This window comes from Cercospora beticola, chromosome 1, assembly GCF_033473495.1.
Source record: "Cercospora beticola chromosome 1, complete sequence".
In the NCBI taxonomy this organism is placed as follows: domain Eukaryota; kingdom Fungi; phylum Ascomycota; class Dothideomycetes; order Mycosphaerellales; family Mycosphaerellaceae; genus Cercospora; species Cercospora beticola.
The window spans coordinates 3,140,608-3,157,867 of record NC_088935.1 but is presented as its reverse complement, the minus strand read 5'-3'; the positions used below and the strand labels follow the sequence as shown (position 1 = coordinate 3,157,867).

The 17,260-nt window shown below is 53.6% G+C and overlaps 7 protein-coding genes and 1 non-coding gene across 8 annotated transcripts; 6 read left to right on the top strand and 2 right to left on the bottom strand.

Annotated features, from left to right (window-relative positions):
• Window positions 1-45: 45 nt before the first annotated feature.
• RHO25_001260 (uncharacterized protein) lies at window positions 46-1,259 on the top strand (the record flags this gene model as incomplete). Its single annotated transcript, XM_023593870.2, has 3 exons — window positions 46-201; window positions 250-381; window positions 435-1,259. The coding sequence occupies 3 exons, from the start codon at window positions 46-48 to the stop codon at window positions 1,257-1,259; spliced, it is 1,113 nt and encodes a 370-aa protein (XP_023459707.2).
• A 395-nt stretch (window positions 1,260-1,654) lies between these two features.
• RHO25_001259 (uncharacterized protein) lies at window positions 1,655-3,119 on the top strand (the record flags this gene model as incomplete). Its single annotated transcript, XM_023593869.2, has 2 exons — window positions 1,655-2,707; window positions 3,096-3,119. The coding sequence occupies 2 exons, from the start codon at window positions 1,655-1,657 to the stop codon at window positions 3,117-3,119; spliced, it is 1,077 nt and encodes a 358-aa protein (XP_023459706.2).
• A 1,392-nt stretch (window positions 3,120-4,511) lies between these two features.
• Window positions 4,512-6,636, bottom strand: RHO25_001258 (uncharacterized protein; the record flags this gene model as incomplete). The annotated part of the gene is made up of 4 exons (XM_023593868.1): window positions 4,512-4,819; window positions 4,890-5,618; window positions 5,678-6,264; window positions 6,320-6,636. 4 exons carry the CDS (start codon window positions 6,634-6,636, stop codon window positions 4,512-4,514), a joined length of 1,941 nt encoding a protein of 646 aa, XP_023458423.1.
• Window positions 6,637-7,704: 1,068 nt separating this feature from the next.
• RHO25_001257 (uncharacterized protein) lies at window positions 7,705-9,479 on the top strand (the record flags this gene model as incomplete). The annotated part of the gene is made up of 7 exons (XM_023593867.1): window positions 7,705-7,756; window positions 7,812-7,856; window positions 7,911-7,996; window positions 8,062-8,297; window positions 8,366-8,465; window positions 8,518-8,714; window positions 8,765-9,479. The coding sequence occupies 7 exons, from the start codon at window positions 7,705-7,707 to the stop codon at window positions 9,477-9,479; spliced, it is 1,431 nt and encodes a 476-aa protein (XP_023458424.1).
• A 262-nt stretch (window positions 9,480-9,741) lies between these two features.
• RHO25_001256 (uncharacterized protein) lies at window positions 9,742-11,145 on the bottom strand (the record flags this gene model as incomplete). Its single annotated transcript, XM_065602096.1, has 1 exon — window positions 9,742-11,145. One exon carries the CDS (start codon window positions 11,143-11,145, stop codon window positions 9,742-9,744), a length of 1,404 nt encoding a protein of 467 aa, XP_065458168.1.
• A 1,114-nt stretch (window positions 11,146-12,259) lies between these two features.
• RHO25_001255 (uncharacterized protein) lies at window positions 12,260-14,666 on the top strand (the record flags this gene model as incomplete). The annotated part of the gene is made up of 3 exons (XM_065602095.1): window positions 12,260-12,375; window positions 12,475-14,381; window positions 14,509-14,666. 3 exons carry the CDS (start codon window positions 12,260-12,262, stop codon window positions 14,664-14,666), a joined length of 2,181 nt encoding a protein of 726 aa, XP_065458167.1.
• Window positions 14,667-15,378: 712 nt separating this feature from the next.
• Window positions 15,379-15,482, top strand: RHO25_001254. Its single transcript has one exon. It is a non-coding gene; the product is annotated as a tRNA-Asp (tRNA).
• Window positions 15,483-15,837: 355 nt separating this feature from the next.
• On the top strand, window positions 15,838-17,166 carry RHO25_001253 (uncharacterized protein; the record flags this gene model as incomplete). The annotated part of the gene is made up of 1 exon (XM_023593865.2): window positions 15,838-17,166. One exon carries the CDS (start codon window positions 15,838-15,840, stop codon window positions 17,164-17,166), a length of 1,329 nt encoding a protein of 442 aa, XP_023458426.1.
• Between the last annotated feature and the right edge of the window lie 94 nt (window positions 17,167-17,260).

Sequence of the window (17,260 nt, the reverse complement as noted above, 5' to 3'; positions counted from 1 at the left end):
TCGGGCTTTGGGGCAGCCGCGCCAAGACCTGACTGATCCTCCAACATGACATTCAGCTCTGTCGACAACAACTTTCCCGCCTTCGCCATGGCAATGGGCTATTACTGGGCCTCAATCGCTCTTTGTGCTCTCGTCTTAATACTTGCGCTGGACATCATGGGCATCTTCTCGGGGAAGAACCACTTCGACGTGAACGGCCGGGTAGGCAAGCGCAACGTCTTCCGTCGTGTATGAATGCTGACTTGGCAGACGGTGGTCATCACAGGCGGCTCGCAAGGCATGGGAAGAGGCTTGGGCAAGCTTCTAGCTCAGAAAGGTGCCAACGTCGTCATCGTTGCAAGGACACAGAAGAAGCTTGATGAAGCCTTAGAGTACATATCGGTACGTTAAGCTCTCAGCATGTCGGCGTCTGCTCGCCCCTGATTCAGTGTCAGGCAGCCGCGAAAAATGGCGAACGTCAGCGTTTCCTCGCTATCAGCGCAGATGTGTCCAAGCCCGAAGAAAACCAACGCATCGTACAAGAAGTCACTGCCTGGAATAATGGCAATGCTCCGGATGTCGTTTGGGCAAATGCCGGCATGGCGCAACCCATGCTTCTCCTCGATGCTTCTGTCGAGCTCCTGAAGCAGCAAATGGATGTGAACTACTTCGCCGCAGCATATCTCGCCCAGTCAATTCTCAAAGAGTGGGTCAAACCAGCTGGCACCAAGGGCAACAGCGCGTCAAGTCAGAAGCCGAGACATTTCATCATCACTTCAAGTGTCGCTTGCTTCACTGGTCTCGCTGGCTATGCGCCCTATGCGCCGCCCAAGTCGGCCTCACGTTCGCTGGCTGACACGCTCCGCTCTGAGATGAATCTGTACAATGGTGCTCGGAAAGGAGACCCCGTCAATGGCCCGGCTGCTGAGATCAAGATTCACTGTGTATGCCCTGGGTCAATCACATCACCTGGATACGAGAATGAACAGAAGACCAAGCACCCAGCTACGAAGATCCTTGAAGAGGGAGACATGGTTCAGGACGAGGACCAAGTAGCTGCGGCTGCAGTGCGTGGTCTGGAGTCAGGAGGCTATCTCATCACGACTCAACTGCTTGCCCATGCGATGCGAGCGGGCACTCTCGGAGGCTCTCCGCGTAACAACTGGTTTGTGGACACAGTGTTCAGCTGGGTGGTAGCCGTAGCGTGGCTGTTCATTGGACCTGATATGGAGGGAAAAGTGTTCAATTATGGCAAGAAACATGGAATTGCGAGCTCGTAAGTAAACAGTAAGCTCTTGTGGGACAGTCAGGCTGGAGTCAGAGCCGTCTTCAATGACTTTACAATACCAGACCAAAGTAAGTCCGGAGAGACACGTCAAGAAGTAACAGAAGTCCAGGACTACGTGAAGCAGAAGTTGTTGCAACGGCGGTACACGTGGCCTGAGTTCCTGAAGTCGAGTGTCCGTGCTGTTTCAGCGGAAACTTCGCGAAACGCTCCGTGTACACACTCACAAAGCGACACTGCCGATTTTGGACGTGAGAGCAGAAGTGAAGTTCTGGAAACGCGTTTGGGTCTTGGCGCACCCTTGGTGACAATGAAGCGCGATATAAACGCAGCCATTGCGCGCCCTTACTAACCTCAACAATTTCAGAAACAACGACTCGCACATTCAGCATGCCTCGTCTCCGTCCTCCGGACTTTCCTCCGCCTCCTCCTGTCCACTGGGCTTATAACCTAGGGAGCATTAACGCAACATACGACAACTACGTACAACGTGGCTTCTCAGAACGCGAAATGGACCAGCGCCGGAGTGTCGACGGACATACACTGTGGTTCACCAACTGGTACCATTGGGTACATCACTATTTGGACCTGGGTGGCGAGAATGCAATGGAATGGTTTCTCTCACATTACGAGAGTGAGTGGCTCTGCCATTTCCGTGACCAAGCTACTCTCTTCAAACCCCCGCCGCCTCCGCGACCGTTTTCTTATCATTGTGATGATCACTCTCGACCGGAGAAGCGTCCTCCGCGCCCGTCCACGAGCCATCGAGCTGGCCATGGGCAGCAAGCGCACAGACGGTCGCCAATGGCTGCTGCACAAGCGCAGACTCAGCCTAGGACCGCTGGTACATCGTCATCACGACCCGATTCGAACGACTCGAGGGCTCGCAAATTTCCTAGGTCTGCAATTCCTCGCTCGAGTTCCAGTCGGTCGAAGCCAGTGCAAGCCACATCGCAAGCACCACCAAGCAAGGGGAATATTCGCGGTCACGTTCCGGCCCCATTTCATCGACCAGCTCCACGTCGCGCAGCAGTCCCGCCCCCGCCAACTATAAAGGCGCCAAGCAGACTTTTACAAGGCAGCAATGGTAGGCCCGTTGCTGCTCCGCATGCCACTGCGCCAGGACCAGCGGCGCGACAGCCGTCAAAACCACCTGGCCGCGTGCGGAGTGGCGCAAATGCAGGCCTCGACACTTACGCGCATGCTCCTCTGGAAGCATCCCTAGCGCGACCTACTCGTGCTCCAACGGCACCACAACCGCCAAAGGCGTATCCAGTGGCGGGCTATATCGACGCGAATAAGAGAGTTGGAGAAATTGCCGTTGAGCCGTCTCCCAGCGAGGCCACCGCGACGCTAATGTCTACTTCGATGACAGACCCTTCATACGACCAAGCAGTATTCCAGCAGGAAGTGAACGATCTGATCAACGGCATCGAAGAGCAGGTACGACGCGGCCGCGATCGCTCCAGATCCCCTCGTCGCGGACCTCAACACCTTTACCGCAATCGCGAGAGCAGTCGACACTCACCGTCACTGCCTCGCGGCTACCGCGGTGAGCCACTCACACCCTTGAACCAGCACAGAGGACCTACACAGGTTCCGCGTGGTTCTCTCCCACCAGACCAGCCACCTGCTCGGACAGAACGCCCGCAGCTTCCGCCTAGAGATCGATCCTCTGATCGGCATCTTTCCCGGGCGCCTTGCTGCGATGACTGCAATGAACGCACATGGAACAGTCGCACATGATCACAGTGTAGACACCACCAATTCCGGTGGAGTGGCTTCACGCCATCCTCGCCAACAAGAACGTGCCATGGACTGATGTGACCAGCGTTTTGATCACGGTAATGGCTAGTCCGATGACCAAGGCAACAACGCACAACATGATATCGGCCACTCTAACCTGACACAACTCGAATGCGCGTTGTGCGGCCACGGGTGATTGGCTCGACCAATAGTCAGTGACAGCCGCACCTAACTGCAATCGCGGTCGTTGGTCATTCCCATAGCAGCCAACGCTCGCTGCTCTGTATTGGGCCCCAATCATGCGCTGCGTGACTCAATACCCTACATACTCATCACGGGCTACTTCGCGCGGCGGCCTAGCCAGCTCTAGATGCCGCAGCATCTGTGGGATGAACAGTTCGATTCCCAGCCCGGTGAAGACGATCGCTGATGCTTTCCCAAGGACTCAGTCCTGATGTGGTCATGGTATTGTCAAACAGGTTCTTCATTCCCTGTTAAACAGTGATTGAGTCCTCTGTAATAGGCTTCCGTCGCTTTCGAATAGTGACTGAGCTTCTTCCGGGATGTGGTTCCACCGCTGTGCAAACCGGGAATGCGAGTCTTCCACGATGCTGTTGAAGACAAAATACAAAGCCTCGTATTACGAGTCTTTGTGCCGCAAGCATACTTACGAAAGTCTTTACAGAAGGAGCATGTTCCGCAGGTGGCTGGCATGGCCTCGAAAAGGAATAGACAGCAAGGAAGAGCCAGGTATGGAAGGAGACTGGCCACCAGGTGGTAAACGTCGATTCCAGGGGAACACATGCGGCAATAAGGTTCAGGTGTGGGAGGACGTTTGTTCCGCAGTTGGCGGACACATCTTCAGACGCGATGCTGGCAGCACGATATTACTGTACAATGTCCGCTTCGCTAATCCACATGAGGCGCTGTGGCAGCCGCTTCGGCGTCAGACTTAACAGAGACATTGAAGATATACTTGCAGCTCCACATGTCTGCGACTTCAGCTCAATGTGACGTGACAGTTCGGTGTCGTAGCAGATTGACGTGGTGAGTACATTAAGCGCGAGCAGCCAAAGGAAATCGTAGACAGGACAGTCACAATGCGTCTTGTCTCAATGGGACATGCTGCAACTCAGCTCTTTTGAGCATATTGGGATCAAGTGTTGAGAGCCCTGAACAAAAGTTCTGGAGCCTCGCTACCTCTTTGCGTGCGACCTCTTCCCGCCATTTAAGAACTGAGTTCTCATCGACGGACAGGCGAAGTGCGGAGCTGAAGAGGAAGAGCTGTGAACAAGTGTTGTGATCTATACACGACACTGAGTGTTCTTATACCGCTAGAGTACCCAGCGTTAGCACGGAATGCCTGCCGTGTTGGAACTCTACGATGCCCATCCACCTTTCAGTACTGCCTTACATGTTCCTAACCCATGTACACATCCGCCACCAGTGCCACCATACCAATTCGGCCTCCAGGTCAGTTCTCATTGAACACCCAGCAACTCTATTGGAAAGGGCCGCGATGAGCAGGTCGACTGCCACGCTGAGCTTGCGGAATACCAGCATTGATGCAGTAGCCCTTGAACTCATCGGGCAGACTGTTTTGGTCGTCAACTTGAATAACATTCGAAACGGTATCGCCCCACTGGTTCGAACCATTCTGAGGATCGGCCTGGACTGCAAGATTGGTGAAAGTGAGGTTTCCAGTCGTATAACCAGGTCTTTCGTTTCGATTCAGCCAAAAGCCGCCTGTCAAAAAAGTACTATCTTTGACAACGTAGTCACGAGAACCCTCATCGGTGCAAACGGCGGCTGTTGTTGGGATCTGGGTCAGCTACAAGTGTGTCTGAAATTGTAGAAAAGTGGAGGGAACTGCACTTACCGAATCCCACACTTTGAGCGACACAGTTGTTCCTCACGCTCGTTGCGGGGCTCTTTGCCAAGGTGTAGAATGCTCCCAGATCTGTCATTACCGTTCCAAATCGCTGGATGAGGTTGTTGGAAATGAGCCCGTCTTTCAGCGTAGTAGGCGTGTCATATCTGGGCTGGTATTGGTAGAGACCCCGTTTCTCGTATTCATCGCTACCACCCTGGTCATTGGCTCCCCATCCATAACCGTAGCAAATACCAGAGTAAGGAACGTCGTAGATATCGTTGTAGGTGATTTTAGCTCCTGTGAGATACGTGACGAATATCGGCACGCAGGACTGGAAAGTGTAAGCCACGTCGGTGAAAATGTTCTCCGTGATTGTGATGTCTTGTACGGTCATCCTTGGGTCGCTGGGATGGTGGGCATCGGCTTGAATACCACCAACCGTGATGGCGTTGGCGCCGGTTTGTTTGAAGAGCATGCCAGTAATGTCAACATTTGATGCTCCGAGACCGACTTGTGAGGCATGAGCATTCGCATCATTGCCGATACCGAAACCGCCCATGATGGCAGTGAGACTGCCGCCACGGAATGAGACATCTTTCACTGCGCTGGCCTGGATAGAGCCTGGGACTTGGTACCAGAATGGTCTTGAGGATTCGAAGACGTCGTAGACCTTGTTTCTGCCAATGTATCCACCAGTCTGTTGGTCCACATAGCCAAGATTGGTAGAGGGTTGGTCTGCGTGTACATTGTTAGCTGGTTGGAAAGAAGAAGAAGTATTCAGAGGAATGACATACTCCACGTTGTGTGCATGTAATTGAAACCCTGGAACGTGAGGTCATGGACAGGAGCATCGTACGTGCCAGCAAGGGCCAAGAGATACTCCAGCCGAGGTGGGACCACATTCTGGTTCGACATATCGGCAGCATCAGGCTTGTAATAGACGACCGACGCGTCCTCATCCAAGAAGTATTCATTCGTCTCGTCCAGAAGATCTAGCACATTGGCAAGCCAGAGTGCACCCTCGTGGGCAGGTACGGTGAACGTGTCAAAGCCGATAATGTTGTTTTTGAACGCAGGATTAGCCATGATGAGGTCGTTGCCATTGACGGACTCGATTGGTATGTAGCGATCAGTGAAAGAAGCTCTACTGCGAAGCTCGCCTTTTTCGATGCCCGGGAGTCTGGCCAAGTATTGTCGATCAGGATTCGCGATTGCGAATCCGTTCGAGGTGAGCCTCAAATCAGATCGGGCAAGTTGTTGACGTGCTCGCGTTGCATGCTTCTGATTCACGTACAAATGGCGAGACCGGGACCCTTGTGGTACGCTGGCCTTCCAAATGTTCTTGCCAGCGTCATGAACAGACCAGGCTGTGACTGCAGTTCTGCGAGTGATTTGTTAGTCATAGTTCCCATGTTGTTGCACTTTCGTGTACATACCCGCCAGAAATGTTCACTCCATCGCCCGTGGCGCGCCAGACTACGCGGCGACCATTGGATCCAGAATCAGCAGCCTCGAAGGTCAGAGGTTTGTCGAGATAATAAGTTCCAGGCAGAACGTTCACGAACAAGTCGGACTGCAGGCTTGAATTGACTCGTCTGACAGATTGCCGGGCGGCATCTAGCGTTGCGAATGGTGATGCTTCACTCCCGTCGTTGGCATCGTTCCCATTTGGCGAGACCCAGAAGTCGGCGGCGCTCAGCTTGGAGAACGCACAAGTCAACAGCAACGTCGAGAGCGTACCGGAGGTCCACATGGCTGGCGGATAGGACTGTTGAAGTTGCCAATACTGGTATCAATGATATTTGTGCCACAGTAGGTCTCCCCATGGGGTACTTAAATATCTCTCTTGACCATGCCAGAGCCACGTGCTGACTTCTTGACTGCGGAGTAATATTGCATTGGCGTGCAGTTCGATATGGGGTTGCACAATGCCGGCACTCGTGCTTGGGAGCTCGGCTAGAGGCATAGCTGATGCATTCATCAGATCCAGTAGGCTAATTTTTCATTCAAGTTGAAGATCTGCATCGTGTTGGAGTCAACGCCCAATTCGTATCGCAGTCAGTCTAAGTCACTACTAGGTCGGTAGAAAAATACCCAGTTGGCGGAAGCTCCTCTTAACAATACGTCCTTCGAAAGACCCAGTCTTGGAAGGCCTTCATCTGACGCCAAGAGCAGCATGGAGCGTTGATTCTTGCGGTTGATCTCCAATTATCCGATATAGTAAGTCTTAGAAGTAGTCTGCTGACAACGCTTTCGCGGAAAGTAAGCGAATGTCGAACCTTGAATCGACATTGGAAATGTTGCAGCTACAAGTTCAAAGTTCACGCCGTTGTGCGGAAATCGTGTAACCAATGAGACAGCATGCTTGTAATGGTGTTGATCGACAGCATGCATTAGTCAATCAAGAATACCAGTAGTAGGCTGCTTTCCACATAGAAATCGTGGCGTTTACAGTCGTGGGAAACCCGAACGTTCGAGTGGAGAATCTCGTGTCGTGGAGGTCTATCGAGTAGACTTGTGGATAATAACTTTCGTCCAGCTGGAAAGGTCCTTCCAAGCGACCTCTGCGGGGCCCCAGACTCCTGAGTTAGTCTACCACAATGATAGATGGCAGGATGCGCACAACACGGGGAATTAGGCTATCATTAGCGGGTTGTGATTGGACGAGCCGCATGCTCAATCACCATAGATGCCCTTCACCACCACAAAGGGCAAGCATTTATCATTGGCTCAAGATCTCCAGTCCATGACGAGAATGCACACCGCGGTCTGCTTCAGCTAGAACACGTGTAGCTCTTTCGAAGCTCATTCCGAGGCCGACATGGGAAAAAGCATCATCTCTGACTACGCCAATGGCTACAATTACTTCTGTGGTATGTTTGTCGATAAGCCGTGCCCGACGTTGATGCTGACTGAGATGCTCTCTAGCCATATTTGTGGGAATTGGCTCCCTTCTATGGGGCTATGATTCAGGTAAATTGCCAGCTTCTGCTGTGGGGAGATGATTGTCTAATCGGGTGTGAACAGGAATCTTTGGCACGGCTCAAGCACAGGAGTACTTTGAGACCTTCTTTCACCCTTCAGCTGCTCTGCTTGGTGCCATCATCTCTACAGTGAGTTCCGATACTCTCGGGTCAGTTTGTGAAGCTCGATGCACTGACGTTTCGCTTTACGACAGTACACAGCTGGCGGAGCCATAGGTTGTCTGCTTTCATGGCCAATTGGCAATTGGACTGGCCGGAAAGGCACACTGCAAATTGGTGCCATTGTGGCGATTATTGGATGCTCGCTCCAGACGGGCGCTCAGGAGGTCGGCATGCTCATCGCCGGACGTCTGATTGCCGGTCTCGCCATCGGGATCGTTTGCTTCGCCATCCCACAATATCAATCGGAGCTTGCGCCACCAGAGCATCGGTAAGTGGGCGAGCAGTCTTGCACTGGAAGCAATTGTCGCCATGAGCTAACATTTCCGTAAAATCCAGAGGAAGTATTGTTGGCTTGCATGCGCAGTTCATCGGGACTGGCTATGCGGTATCGAACTGGATAGGTTTCGCAGTCTATTACGCCGAGGGCGAGTTCACGGTAAGCCTGGTGAGGCATGCGTAGGCGGAGGCCGTGACCTAATTCGTCCTAGTATCGTTTCCCAGTCGGCCTTCAAGTCCTATGGGCAGTCGTACTCCTGGGTGGAACGTTCTTCCTTCCCGAGTCGCCGCGATATTTGCTCCAAAAGGGTTGCCACGAGGAAGCTTTCACAGTACTCAAGAAAATGCGCCGACCCGGCAACGAGGAAATGGTCAAGAGGGAGTTCGTCCAGATGCGCGAGCAAATTACGTGGGAGCAGGAGAATGAGGTCTCGTCCCTCATGGGCATATTCCGCAAAGCATCCTATCGCAGGCGCCTCTTATTGGGGAGTGGGATCCAGATTGGCCAGCAAATCTGCGTATCTCGGCGATCAACTACTACGAAACCATCATGTACAAGTCGCTCGGGATCCAAGGCGCGACGGTGCTGGCGTTGGCTGGTGTATGGGGCATCATCGGCCCTCTGTCGAACTTGTTCTGCCTCGCATTCATCATCGATCGCGTAAAGCGCAGGACAATGCTCATATGGGGCTCGGTGGGCTTGGCCGTGGACATTGCGATCGTGATGGCTTTCGTGGCAGTGTTTGGTGGCGGGCCTAACAAGATCGGAAACGCGTTCGGGATCTTCTTCCTCCTTCTGTTCGGCATCATATTCTCCATCAGCTGGAATTCTGGAGCACCGGTATACTGCACTGAGATTTTCCCGACCCAGATCCGGACAGCAGGAGGTGCAGTCTCGACTTTCTGGTCCTTCATCATCCAGATCATCCTCGCTCAGGCTTCACCTACTGGACTCGCCAACGTCGGATGGAGATATTACATATTTTTCATTGTCATGAACGTGGTGACGGCCATTGCAGTGTGGTTCTGGGTGCCGGAGACGTCCGGAAAGAGTCTGGAGGAAATCAATGAGCTCTTCGGCGACACCCTGATGACGGATCATTTGAACGCTGCGCAGACGCAAGAGAAAGGACAGGAAGCGGAGGTTCGAGTGGAGATGGTCAATAAGAGCTGATTGGGGCGTGCGACGTCCCGAGTCAGACGCGTGCGTCGCTCGTTCCACTCGCAGTAGTTGTGGTAGTTGTAGTGAGGTAGTGACGGTGGAGGGTTTGCCTCAGGTGTAATTCAGTGCCTCTGCTAGATTATAAGCCCTCACCTCACCTGACCTCACTTGCAGGCCCAGAACTTTCAGACGCGGTAGCTATATGTACCGGAAGTTGCGGAAGACGAACTGCATTGCGAAGGTGATGTGATATGTACTGTACCCTACTTGCAGCCTACGATGAGGAGAACTTCAAGACACGTGCGCACGGAACAGCGGGCACTTCCACGCGGACGCTCCCGCTCCCGCTATCCACGTCGAGACGTGCTTCGAAGTCGGCGGGATACAGCAGCGTGGCCACGCGCAGATGGCGGAGCGGCGGGGGCAGTTGAAAGCGCGTGTTCGTCGATCCTCCTCTGCGCCAGATGGCCACCACCGCACTGCCGTTCGCCAGACTAAGCCCCAGCGCCAGCCATTCGTCGTGCCACCGCGGCAGTCCCAAGGGCCAGAAGGGCCGCGACGTGCACAAGTGCGCGCGAATGTGCTCGCGGTAGACGCGCAGGCCCTCATCGACCAGTGCGGACTGCCGCGCGCTGAGCAGGTCCAGCCGGCCGCTCAGGTGCACGCGCCCGAGCAAGGCGTTGACGACGGTGAAGGCGTTGGTCTCGTCGCTCCACTGCGGCTGCGGGTACGCCCACGACGCGCTCTGCTCCGGCACCACCGCCGTCGGGCACGCGGCCGCGATGGCGGCGTAGAGCAGCGCGTCTTGCTGGTCGCTGGTTGACTGCAGCGTGTGCACCGCCAGCATCGCGTAGTCCATGCGCATGCCGCCGCTTGAGCAGTTCTCCACCACCAGCGCGGGATGCCGCTGGCACAACCCCGCCACCCATGCGAGGTAGGCGCGCTGGTGCGCGAGGTGTGCCGCCCCCGGACTGCCCGCCGCATCGCTGCCGCTCACGACTTCGATGTTGTAGTCGAACTTGAAGTAGCCGATGCCGTACTCGCCCACCAGCCCATCTACCACCCCGTCCATGTGCTCGCGAACTGCATCCTGCGAGAAGTCCAGCTGGTAGCGTCCACGTTCCTCCAGCCGGTGGCCGTTGAGCTGGAAAAATGCATGCTCTGGGAGCAGCTTCGCCACGGGACTGCGGATTCCAATCACCTCCGGCTCCAGCCACACCCCCGGCACAAGGCCCCGCGCTTTGATCTTGTGCATCAGACTGGCAAACCCCGAGGGAAACCGCTTGGACGACGGCCGCCACGCGCCCACGTCCTCCCACCAGTCCTGGTCGTCCGCGTACCAGCCGGCGTCGATGACAAAGTACTTGGCGCCGGAACGAGCAGCGGGTTCGATGAGCGCGGCAACCTTCGCCTCGGTCGGATCGCCCATGAGACAGTTCATGTAATCATTGAAGATGACCGGCAGCTCTGCCCGATCGACGTGCGGGCGCAAGAGACAGCGACGGTAGTCGTTCAGCACGCCGAACGCGTCCGTGAAAGGGCCAGCAACGTGGCAGAGGGCAACAGGAACCGACGTGAATGCTTCATTGGCAGCCAGCGCCACCTCCCAGTCGTGGTCGAATGAGTTCGGTCCACCTGCGGCGAGGTACAGGCCGTCTTGCCAATCTCCCATCGCCATGACCCGTTGTGCTCAATTTGCCGAAGCCAGCTGTCCGACCCATCTTCGTGCGAAATACCGCCCATGGGCAAATGCCCTTCCGCAGAAAAAGAACCACGATTCGATATTCCATAGCGAGCCATCGTGGCTCGATGTCCTTGGTCCAACTGCAAGAGCCCGATATCATCAATGCCAACATCACTGAGCGATCGTTGCTGCCACTGCGCTTCACGAAACCAAGTGTTGTTGGCTTCCCACACCGAGTAATTCCGGTGCCAGTTTGGATCCCCGCGTGTCAAACCACCGATGGCAAGTGACGACGCCTGCTTGACGATCACCGCCTTCTCAGACGTGTTTCGAACGGTCGTGTAACTCCGAAGCACAGGCACACCGCGGAAGATCTCCAGAGTATGGACTGCCTCGATGCCGGTCAAATCGTCTTTTGACACGATGTCCAGACAATCAGATTTGGGCGTAGATCGCTGGGAATGACCCCGATACATCAATCGACTCGACAACACTCCGCCCACTAAAGACTTCGAGGTCTTCGCCGCACTGTGGCCACGGCCGTTGATCCGTATCGCGTTCAGAGGAACACTCGCCGAGGCAAAATATGGCGAGACGTTGCGAGTGTGCGGTGCTCCTGGAGAGTGCACCTGCTCGATGCATGGTGCGCCATTATCGTTGAGGATAAATTCGACTACAAGATCTTTTGTCCCCCAGCTGAAGGACTTCACTTCCTCGCAGCTCTCGTTGATGGAACCCATTCTGAATCGACAATTTCGTCCTCCACCAAGATGACCTCCGCGCCTGGCTTTTATTGGACGCCATCGTGATCTGCGTTCTTGCAGCTATACGTGGTGTCCACTTGGTTCAGTAGCTGCTGTTGTGATTAAATAGCCGGATCCGCGTCTGTTTGACCAACGACAGAGCAGCTTTAAATCCCGTTCTGTACGCGAACGACAGTCGTGTCCGGGACCCTTCTTGCACGTGAACAGCAAACTTTGGTACAGAGTCCCCCGCATTTGTGATCGGCATGGTGCTGGGACCAAACGTGCCTAATAATTGTTTTCATGTCCCCCATCCTCGATATCGTTACTCAGCACTGCCACGTGCAGCGGCCCCGGATTTGGACATGGAGAACACTGAGGAGGATCCGCAGTACAGCTCAAACGGCGACGCTGGCCAACCACCACCGGCTCCACCCGCAGGGGCCGTTGGCGCGACCACACGACGCCGGGCTCGAAAGGCGTGCGACAGGTGCAACGCATCTCGTGCCCGATGTGATGCTGCACAACCGTGTGGTTGATGCAAAGAATTGTCGGCGGATTGTACCTACGAGCGTCAGAGTGGTCGCCGAGGAAGACCACGGCGAACAGCCGTCGGTCTGATATTACCCCAATGCTTCCCAGCAGAGGCTCAGGCAGCGCTGGTCCGTACAAGTGGTACTGACTATGATCTTTCAAATGGCTACCAACCCGGGACGGAAGGCAACTCGACACCACATCAGGCCAATTTCTCCACGCAGGAACCATGTCAGCGACTCAGTGGCATGGACTGTACCACTCCTTTTATCGGCATGCCGGAATGGCTGATGGATGCCTGGGCTGCTGAGCCCTGGGGAACCATGGATGGTAATTGGAGCCACTCTGGTGGGCAAGTGACAGAGCCGGACATGCCGGACGCGCATCTACAGTGCCTAGATGTTCACTCCTCGAATTTATCGTATGTGTCGAACAATGCCGACCACGCTACTATTTCTGCATCCTCGTCGAGCCTGAGATATCCAGTCTTGGCACCTGTCATTCCTCATCTCCGACCTCACATCTCTTCCAACCTTGCTTGCGACTTGCTGGACGCATACTTCAAAGACCATCCTGAACAGCCTCACGTTCCGGCATCGCCAATCCTCCTCACCCATGTCTTTCGCAAATCAGTGTTCCTTACGCACGCGGAACCACGATCGTGCACTCCGGCGTTACTTTGCAGCATGTTGCTAGTCGCTGCAGTCACGACTGAAGCTCCCTTCTTCGGCGCTTCGCCCACGGCGCGAGCGCGGCTCCTGGATCGTTTGCTCACCACCACGATCAACCTGTCTCGTTCCCCAGGCTCCAGTGGAGCAACACAGCAGGCTAGTCCTGGAGATAGCGCTTCTCCGCGACAATATGGCAGACGTCGCTTTGTGGATGAGGTCGCTACTTACCTCCACTTGGCACTTGCTTCGATGGTGACTGAAGTTGGGTCTTTCGCGTCGATTTGGTGGCGCACGGCATTTCAACTCGCCAAAGAGTATCGACTAAATGCAGACATAGCATGCCGCCACCAGGGCGCGACTACCACTGCGACTGGCCGTTCAAGATGTCCCACCTCAAGTGCTTCAGGACAATGTGATAGCCCCTACGATGGTCCGCGCAGTCAGCCGGCCGGCGAGGAGGATCCGACACTCGACATTGAAGGAGCCATTGTAGTCGATAGGAAAGACTATCGCTTTCTAAACGCGTCCCCAGAGGAGATGGAAGAGCGAAGGCGGATCTGGTGGACTCTCTTCGTCTGGGATAAGCAAGTCGCTCTCGCCCACAACGCCCCAGTGGTGTTGACTGAACTGGACTGCCGCGAAACCATGATCCCCATTGCTGAGGAGATGTGGCAATCCGATAGATATGCTGCCGCGCACCACCAAGCACGGGACGAAGACAGGCGACTTTCGGACATCTTCAACTTTCTTGTGCCATTCAGTGGGGTACTGGAGCTCATGATTGATCAACATCGAGCTGCACTGCGAACGGACCCAGCCCAACTCGACTTCTTCCAGCTCCGTTGTGCTCACCCTAAACGTCAAGCACTCGCAAAATTCTCAGAAGCTTTCGACCATTCTATCAACAACCAAAGCTCTCATCAAACAGAGCGCAAACAGCCTTGGACGGCATATCGCAAATTCCTGTGCCGCGTTCCACTCGTCCTCGACGGAATGTCCTGGGACATGGCTCTTGCGCTCCAGGGCTGTACAGTGGGACGTTTAAACGCCCCTGCCCGGGCCAATACGCAGTCTGCTCATCTCAAAAACATTCACGCCATATCCCAATCGCTCCAAGAGGTATTGACTATCGACCCCGATCTCAATATGAACCATTTATTCTGCGACATCTTTCTCTTCCTCAGCGCCAGCATTGTTCACGTCATGCTCGCAAGCTTCAGTCGCTCTTCTCCAGCGGAACTGGTACACGCGGGAGAAATCTTTGTTCGAGCACTAGAGTCGAGTGTGTCAACTTCTCGGATCGAACACCAGGTATGTGAATCTTGTCAATGGATTTCGAACTTTTCTTATTGTTCTTCCCCGCAAATGGCAAATATTTCTTCTTCTGGCATGCAGTTCGTGTCCTATAGCGCAAAATGCGGCGGTTGCTGCTGATGAGTTTGGCTGTGGCCAAGGGGTCAAAAGAGGTTTCGCAAGTGGATTTGGATCTACAGCAGCAGATTATTACGACCTATCGATGGTCAGCCGGCGGATATGGCGTGGGTGGTTGAGCCCTGTGTGGGTGTGAGGAACAATGACATGGACCACTCTTGGGATTGCTTGTAGTATGGCTCACAGCAAGGTCTGTAGAGTCATCATCCCTCAGCCTGGAGTACAGTGTCGTACTTGTGAGGAGAATTTTCATGGCATCGCGATTCAAGTACGCGGGCTGAAGTGACAGCTGAGGTCGAAGCAGATTCAGTGCAATGCACACTTTGATGCGCGCCTGGAGTGCTATGGCAGGCGCTTCGGCAGCAAATGTTACAAAGGCAACAACATCCTCGAATTCCTAAATATCTGCGATTTCAGCGCAACGCGACATGACAATCCAGCGTCACATCAGCTGGTCGTGGGTAAGCGCAGACAACAACGGAAATCGAATACACGAATTGCCATCACAATGTACTGTCTCCGTAAAGGAATTTACTGCAAATCACTCTCTTGAGCCATCGGTAGCAGTGCCGTACCAAAACTGAATCAATCCTCTGACAGCGACTGACGAGGATCTCAGGCCGCCCTTTCTCGTGGCCTTCTCATAGCAATCAGACTACTTTTAGTGCCTCGAAATTGTTTGTGCACTCGTTCATCTGCACGAAACACTTCTGTACCATAGCACGAAGATTTCCAAGTCACCCTGAGCCTATGGAAGCAGCTCTCTTGCGTGGCTGCTACCCCAGGCCAACGAATGAGGTATATAGTGCAGTAGAATCCAAAGATTGCATAGAAATAGCTCAATATTCTCTTCATTGGTCTAGTGGTCATGATTTCCGCTTGTCAGCAAAAAGGCATCTTAGGACGCCTGCCACAAGCGCGGGAGACCAGGGTTCGATTCCCTGATGGAGAGCTTTCTTTTTGCTTCAAATGGCTCTAATTGCGATCGTTTTTGGACCTCGTAAGGTGCTAAAAATCGAGTTTGAAGTGCAGGAGATGAAGTATGTGAAGTAATTTTTCGTGCACGTGGCTTTCGGCCCGCTCCGCGCTATACACTTCTCCACCTGTACTGTGAACCTGCAGGCTGTTCATATCGCGAATCCAAGACTTTGCGTATTTGTTTTGAGTTGGCCGGCTTGTTTCCATGCCAAAATCAAGGTAGCTGCAGGAGTCGCGGCTTCCTGGTGAAGCTTTCTGAGATACTACAAGCTAGAGCTTCTGCCTATTACTAAATTATTATACAGTTTCGATACTCACTTGCATCCGCTATGGCTGTCTTACAAGAAGAAAAGACGATTCTCATCGTTGGAACTGGCGTATTCGGTGCTTCGACAGCATATCACCTAGCTTCCCAATACAAAGATGCTTCCAATATCACTGTCATCGATCAGACCCCGCCATCGCCAGACCCGGCAGCAAGCACCGATATCAACAAGATTATTCGTGCCGATTACAGCAGCGCTTTCTACGCAAATCTCGCCTACGAGGCCATGAAGGCTTGGGCAGAATGGCCAGAGTTGCGGCACTACTATCATAAAACAGGCTGGATCATGCTGGATCGGGAAGGAAGCGATTTGGCAGACCGAATCCGAAGTGTATTCCGTGAAAGAGGGCATGATCCCACTGAAGATATTGCCTTGGAAAAGCTCAACGATCACTGGAATGGTATTCTGAAAGGCACGGATTTGCGAGGATTCACTAAGGCGTATTGGAATCCTGAAGCAGGATGGTGTGATGCTTCTGCCGCGACGGCGAGCATTATGAATGCGGCTATTTCGAAAGGCGTGAAGTATGGTATTGGCACAGTGGACCACATTATCTTAAACGACGACTGCAGTGTGAAAGGTGTCCATACAAAAGATGGTCGCATCCTCACTGCGGACACCATCGTGCTCTCCACCGGTGCATGGACTAGCAGCTTGATGTCTCCAATCGAAGACCAGCTTAATATCACAGAAGCTCAGCGAGTAGAACGACAAGTCAGTGCCGCAGGGGTGGGAGTGGTTCACTACAAAATGTCTCCATCGGAGATGAATCAACTCAGCAAGATGCCCGTTGTGGTATACGGTGAGAACGGAGAAGTCATTCCACCCCCAAAAGAGAACTGTCTACTCAAGTACACAGACTCCAACACATTCAAAAATACCATCCAAACACCTTCTGGTCACAGAATCTCCGTCCCACCCGAACGCGACCAGCATATCGTTCCAGAGAACCTGAAACGCGAAGCCATCAGGGAGATGAGTACCAAAGTCATGCCAATGTTCTCGCAGAAAGAACCAGATTATTGGCGATTATGCTGGGACGCCTATACCCCTACTCAAGATTGGCTGCTTTGCCAACATCCCGATGCTCGATTGAAGAATCTCTACTTTGCTACAGGAGGGTCGTTTCATAGTTATAAGTTTTTGCCGATCATCGGCAAGTATATGGCGAATGTGCTGAGTGGGAAGGGTAATGGAGAGGAGAGGGATCGTGCTTGGGCGTGGAAGGATCCTAATGTGAAGTGGAAGGGAGCACATGAGAGTACGGCGCCTAAGAGAGAGTTGAGAGATCTTGAGGTCAATTCCAGCACTGGCAGAGACAGTCATCTGTGAGAAATGAAATGTTATACTGATTACATATTTGAAAATACGACAATGGCGAAGTGCAGCTCTTGCGATAGTATTGATCCGATGCGCCGCTTTTTCA